The 7,504-nt window shown below is 33.2% G+C and overlaps 1 protein-coding gene across 1 annotated transcript; it reads left to right on the forward strand.

The window, feature by feature from the left end:
* Nucleotides 1-355: 355 nt before the first annotated feature.
* Nucleotides 356-2,142, forward strand: LOC111636268. Its single transcript, XM_023381474.1, has 4 exons — nucleotides 356-1,297; nucleotides 1,360-1,428; nucleotides 1,501-1,590; nucleotides 1,656-2,142. The coding sequence occupies exons 1-4, from the start codon at nucleotides 374-376 to the stop codon at nucleotides 1,776-1,778; spliced, it is 1,206 nt and encodes a 401-aa protein (XP_023237242.1). The 5' UTR covers nucleotides 356-373; the 3' UTR covers nucleotides 1,779-2,142.
* Nucleotides 2,143-7,504: the final 5,362 nt, after the last annotated feature.

Raw genomic sequence — 7,504 nt, forward strand, 5'->3', positions numbered from 1 at the left:
ATTTAACAAATAATTCATTGCAGATTTCAAGTTCACGTGTCAAGTAACACCGATGAAACTCGCGGTGGCCTATCATTAATTCACGCAAAATGATAATGAAGGATTATTTCATTTTTGATGTCTTGTTTAAAATTTCGGGATTTCAGCTCTAAAACCCATCAAACGACATACTTGTACAGACAAAAATATGTTTTGGTAGTAGTTTATTATTTTTATAAACATTTCTAGTAAATGCCACTTTCATTTTTACGATTTCTATTTCTAATTTATATAAATAAAGTATCAAATTACTATGGACAAATTATGAAATTCTCAAATCCATGCCACAGAACNCTTTCTTTCTGAGTTTCTGGAATCGCTGACAATACTGTTCATGAAAATGTCTGATGCTGCTTACTCTGAGCGTCACACTTGTCCTTCACGTATCATGAATCCATTGCTTTCCGCTGTTAAAGTATTTGGAGTGGACTTGTTCCATCCGTGCTGTCATCTAACTGCCTCTTCAACAACTTTCCTCTGGTATACTCGATGTATAGAAGTATTTTTATGGTACATTGTCATTCATTTAACATTAATCACCACAATGGATTCGGTTTATTGTGGCAAAATCATTTATTTATTTCACACTTACGGGAAACAGGCAATTTTTGTTATATTAATCATATCGATGTACGTCGCTTATCAATTCAGCGTGACGAAGAGAAGAAAATTATCGCTCCATTTTCCTAAAAGCAGTTACGACGGAGAAGACCAATTGGCAATGGAAATGGAAGCACACCTAATTAAAATACTGGTACTATTTTATTTCAACATGATAGCAACTTCTTTACTGTTGTTCACTGTTTGTTATTCCCATTTACTTACAAATTCCAGTGAAATGGAAGCATTCTATTGTACCTTTTCATTGTCAATATGGGCCTTTTACGGTGTCGGTCAGATATCTTCGGTTCTCGCCGTAGCCGTCACGACTTCAGTAATTTTGGAGAAAAGATATGTCGTGATGACCTATCAATTGGCTGAAAGAAAAACCGACGACGTTTCGTTGAATTCGTTTTTGGAACGTTTTATATACAAGCATCTTGAAATACAAAGATTTTTCATCATTCTCAATAATCAATGGGATGTTCTCCTTCCGGCGATCTATGCTCATTTCATTTACGTGACAGGATTTCTATTGTATGGCGCCATATTTGTTGATATGATGCCGGTGTTGAAAAATGCCACAATAATTATAGCCATGATTCTCTTAATCGGATGTATTGCAGTCTCTAGGGCATTATCGATTCTAACTTCAATTGTAAGTATTTTGTATTATCGTAATAATTACCATTTATAAACGTGTTTTCGTCTTTATTTCAGATGTACGATAATTACATTTCTGTGGGAAGATTCTCTTCTAGTAATCTGCCTTTGGAATATAAATTTAAAGTAAGAAAATTTTAAAAAATAACATAGCTGTAATATTGTTATTAAGACAAATTTGTTCTGTTTTTAACACAGATTGTCGACTTTATGAAAAAATTTGGCGGAAGACCTTTCGGAATATGTATAAATGGATTCTTCTTCGTCAAGAAAAATTTTGTGATTAGGGTAAGTTATATCATAATGTAATAGAAATTAATAAATATCATAATAATATCGTAATTAATTTACAGGTGGGGAGTGGTCTTTATTCGGTGTTATCATCCGTAATTCAGATAACCGGTGTTCTTGAACAAAAAAAATGTTCATCAAAAAGCAAACAATTCGATGTATCGACGAATATGACATCCCATTAACTGTACTTTTTTATATTAACAGAGTTTGATTGTCGACACGTATTGCATCTTTAGAGATTCATAGAACATTCTTGACTCACGATCTACCACTTTAGCAAAAACATTTGCTTATTACATTTAAAAATATAAACGGAATTGTGTTTAATGCATTGCTAAAGTTATGATTAGATATCATTAATTAAATGTAGTGGAAATTGAAGGAGTTTGATATGTTAGAAATTTTCAGAAAAGAGCACTCGTTAGATCAATTTAGTTTGTGTTTGTCACACAAAGTTAATTACTGCATGTTGACTTCTGTGCTACTGCACCTTGAGCAGAGAAATGCAATATTATATTCCACAATATTTGTTGTGTTTTATATTAACTAAAGGTTATAAATAAATTTATTTTATGATTGTAACATCGTATCTGATTTTTTGTTATCTTCAATACGTCGAACTTTCTTGATATAAAATAGCCACTGTATTGGTCGTTTCAAATTCGTTAATTAATAAACTACCTGTAAATTCAAGTTCAAATCTATCGTCTAATTATTGGTACTTCGGCCAGACGGTTTGGTCACCTTACAGTGGAAGATACGAAATCGAATCCGTATTGTTGATAGAAGAAACATTACTAGAAGATAATTTTAGGCATATTGTTAAACCCAAAAGTTTAAATTAACGTGTTAAAAGTAACTTTTACTCAAAAGAAAATATACATTTTTTCTTATGTTATTTAATTATAAAGATAAATTGCACAAATGTTGATATTGTAGTTATACTTACAAATATCGATAATTTACAATACCTAAGTAACTTTATACTAAAAGTTGAAAAATTGGTAAATTAATGTTGAAGTTTTTGTGAAGGACGAATGGCCCCTCAATAAAGTGTTATTTTAAACTTTAATTATTTTAAAATTCAATCGTCTAACTTCAATCATTTTATCAAAAGTTAGGTTAAAATCCATTAAAATTATTTCCCACGAACTTGTTTCCTTATTGAGGATGATCCATCTAGTAATTAGTGTGTCTCCTGGAACTTTCGATAAATTTTAAGTATTGGACGCCAGACCATTAACAACAAGCTCCTGACCTTATGGAAAAAACCCAAGAGGAGCCAAAATAACAAGGGAGAGCGAAGACAAATACAGTCAGTCGTCGTTTAGTCGTTTCCCGGACCCGACTCCCGAAAAGGATTTACTGCGTAACATCCTGCAACCTTTGGACCGACACACGAGCGTTACCCAATCTGGAAATTCGTTGGATATTCTGTTGTGGTCTGTTTCACTCGTCTGTGGACTATTCCATCCAAGACACCGTTGTTGGATATCAATTAATCACCCTCCAAGCAGGGGCGGCCCTAGGGCGGTGCTAACGGTGCGACCGCACCGGGTGCCGTCATAGTGGGGCCGCCGAAAACGCAACGATAGATCGTCTGCGAAAAAAATAAAACACGATCACCTCATTACTACTTAACCCTATCTGCCAAAATAAATACCAAGATTAAAGAAACCAATATTTAAACATTTATTTCCTTATTCCCTTTTGTTCTCCATCTTTCTAGAACTTTCTTTTCATTTCCTTCCATTCCCTTTCGGTGGGACCACCAATCCGAAGAACTGAAGACAATAGACCACCAGTTCCAAGAACATAAGACAATGGGATAGTTAAGGCTCGAGGTCCGATAAGACAAAAAAAACGGGTTAGTCTTGACCGGACCTTCGTGGGAGTAAGACGTAAAGAGAAGAGCGCTCCAGATCGCGAGTAGGCGATTAGCGGCTACTTGAGACTGAATAATTCCGAAGGAAGGACATTTTGGTTACGTTAGAAAAATAGAAAACTCCAGAGTCAACGTTGGACGGAAGTCCAGATTTTAAAGAAAGAGAAGAAAAATCACGTCTGGTGTATCTGCAGAATCCGAGCTGGTGCCCATCCAGTGTTCACGAAATAAAGAGAATCCAGGCTAGTTTGATCTTGCTCTTTTTCTATCTACCTTCTCATATAATTTTCTACCCTCTTTGATTATAAGTTAGTGAGTAAGAATTAGTTCTAAGTTTCTGTACGCGTACTATTATCGCAAAATTATTGTACTTTTATATTAAATGTCCGAAAAAGTGATATCCAAGCACATAGAAGGACTATCGCTGAAAAAATTTATGAAATTGGTTGGGAGAGTAGAGTTTCTAGCCTCACTGCAGTTCGTTATCACTACTTTTCAGTTTGTGTCGCCCTTCTGGATCTTCACGAATGACCCAGTTGTAGCATCAGAGGCCTTGTCCAGATCATGGAGCAATTTGAGTTTATAGTAACAATAGTGGCTTGGTATGATATATTGTTTCAAGTAAACATTGTAAGCAAGGCTATGCAGTCTGAAACTATGGATTTACCAAACGCTATACAATTGCTGAAGAACTGCTATGAATTTATAAAAGAGTACCGGCGTTATTCGTTTGCTGTAATAATAGCTAGGAAAATTGCTTTTCAGGCTGGGATAGATCTTATTTTCAAGTCCGATTCCGAAGAAAGAAGTGATTATTTAAATACGAGGTCGTAGGTGAGACACCAACAAATCCTGAAGAATTGTTTAAAAATAAACGTCTTTTTCCCTATGATCGATACAATTGAGAATGCGTTGGTCACTCGATTTACACAACTCTCCAAATTTAATGATACATTGTAAACTCTCTTTCTCGAAATGAAAAAGCCTACGAACGGTCACATTTTATTTCAAAGACGTACTTGTCCTTTGCTATATACACTAATAATATAAAAGATTAGTGATATATTACAAAATTTATAATTTGTGCTGTATCAGATCAAAAATTTTGTCTAGTGTACCTAAATAATTTAAGAATTATCTACTAGGGTGGAAGTTTAACAGATGAATTATTAAGAAAAATAAACATACAAATATTCAGCTACTAAACCACGTGTATAAACTGTAATTCAAAATAAATACATTAAGTGAACAACTGTTTGTTAGCCATTTACAATAATGAAATATTTATCCATTTATCTACAAAAGAGCAAATAACAATATCAATTTAATGATTAATGTTTTCTCATATTGAAATGACGATAAAATTATTATTAAGCAATTTACTTGAAAGCATTCAATTCTTAAAGGAATGCTTTCACGTAAGTTACAGGACGTATTCTGGTTTATTATCAAGAAAAATGTAGACTTTACAAGTCGTTTCTCAGAAATCCAAACATTAATAAGATTATGTTCGTTTCATAACATAACATAATCGGAAATAATTAGTTCTACTCCATTCAATTTTGGTTTGAAGGTGTAAGGCAATGCAACGCATGGCGATCTGACAAGGAGAGACCATTCCCGGGAGGATTACGTATTTAGGTATCATATACATGAAGAAAACCTAGTTTTCTTCATGTATATGATATGCTCCACGTGGCCAGCTTGTTCATGATGCACGAACAAGCATAACACGTTTCTGTGGTTTTATTCATTTGGCCACTGTGTGAGAACAGTGCGAACAGAACTGTGAGCAGCCTATGTATTATAATAGCTAAATAATTTCAAGTCACAATATAAACATTTTGGCAATTATTATTTGCTTTCTTTCTGAGTTTCTGGAATCGCTGACAATACAATTCATGAAAATGTCTGATGCTGCTTACTCTGAGCATCACACTTGTCCTTCACGTATCATGAATCCATTGCTTTCCGCTGTTAAAGTATTTGGAGTGGACTTGTTCCATCCGTGCTGTCATCTAAATCTGGTATACTCGATTTATAGAAGTATTTTTATGGTACACTGTCATTCATTTAACATTAATTATCACAATGGATTCGGTTTACTGTGGCGAAATCATTTATTTATTCCATTCCTACGGGAAACAAGCAATTTTTGTAATATTAATCATAACGATGTACGTCGCTTATCTATTCAGCGTCACGAAAAGAAGAAAATTATCGCTCCACTTTCCTGAAAGCAGTTACGACGGAGAAGACCAATTGGCAATGAAAATGGAAGTACACCTAATGATAATACTTGTAATATTTTATTTCACCATGATAACAATTTCTTTACTGTTATTCACTGTTTGGTATTCCCATTTACTTACAAATTCCAGTGAAATGGAAGCATTGTATTGTACCTTTTCATTGTCAATATGGGCCTTTTACGGTGTCGGTCAGATATTTTCGGTTTTCGCCATGTACGTAACAATTTTAGTAATTTTGGGGAAAAGATATGTCGTGATGACCTATCAATTGGCGGAAAGAAAAACCGACGACGTTTCGTTGAATTCGTTTTTGGAACGTTTTATATACAAGCATCTTGAAATACAAAGTTATTTCATCATTCTTAATAATCAATGGGATGTTCTACTACCGGCGATCTATGCTCATTTCATTTACGTGACAGGATTTGTATTGTACGGCGCCATTTTTGTGAATATGGTACCAGTGTTGAAAAACGCCACAATAATTATAGCCGTGATTCTCTTAATCGGAACTATTGCAGTCTCTTGGGCATTATCGATACTAACTTCAATTGTAAGTATTTTGTATTATCGTAGTAATTACCTTTCACAATTACATCTTATCTCACTGAGAATTATTTATTAATTGCAATTAATGAATAATTAATAAATAATTTTCAGTGAAATAAAATGTAGTTGTGAAAGTTAAAAAGCATTCTAGCTGGGAAATAATTACATAATGATTACCATTTATTAACATATTTTCGTCTTTATTTCAGATGTACGATAATTACATTTCTGTAGGAAGATTCTCTTCTAGTAATCTGCCTTTGGAATATAAGTTTAAAGTAAGAAAATTTTAAAAAATAACATAACTGTAATATTGTTATTAACAGAAATTTGTTCTGTTTTTAACACAGATTGTCGACTTTATGAAAAAATTTGGCGGAAGACCTTTCGGAATATGTATAAATGGATTCTTTTTTGTCAAGAAAAATTTTGTGATTAGAGTAAGTTATATGATAATGTGATAGAAATTAATAAATATCATAATAATATCGTAATTACTTTACAGATGGTGAGTGGTCTTTATTCGGTGTTATCATCCGTAATTCAGTTAACCGGTGTTCTTGAACAAAAAAAATGTTCATCAAAAAGCAAACAATTCGATGTATCGACGAATATGACATCCCATTAACTGTACTTTTTTATATTAACAGAGTTTGATTGTCGACACGTATTGCATCTTTAGAGATTCATAGAACATTCTTGACTCACGATCTACCACTTTAGCAAAAACATTTGCTTATTACATTTAAAAATATAAACGGAATTGTGTTTAATGCATTGCTAAAGTTATGATTAGATATCATTAATTAAATGTAGTGGAAATTGAAGGAGTTTGATATGTTAGAAATTTTCAGAAAAGAGCACTCGTTAGATCAATTTAGTTTGTGTTTGTCACACAAAGTTAATTACTGCATGTTGACTTCTGTGCTACTGCACCTTGAGCAGAGAAATGCAATATTATATTCCACAATATTTGTTGTGTTTTATATTAACTAAAGGTTATAAATAAATTTATTTTATGATTGTAACATCGTATCTGATTTTTTGTTATGTTCAATACGTCGAACTTTCTTGATATAAAATAGCCACTGTATTGGTCGTTTCAAATTCGTTAATTAATAAACTACCTGTAAATTCAAGTTCAAATCTATCGTCTAATTATTGGTACTTCGGTCAGAAGGTTGAGCGGTCACCTTACGACACTGGAANAATTCACGCAAAA

Source organism: Centruroides sculpturatus, unplaced genomic scaffold (assembly GCF_000671375.1).
Source record: "Centruroides sculpturatus isolate CEXI.00-Female unplaced genomic scaffold, Cexi_2.0 scaffold1075, whole genome shotgun sequence".
Classification (NCBI taxonomy): Eukaryota; Metazoa; Arthropoda; class Arachnida; order Scorpiones; family Buthidae; genus Centruroides; species Centruroides sculpturatus.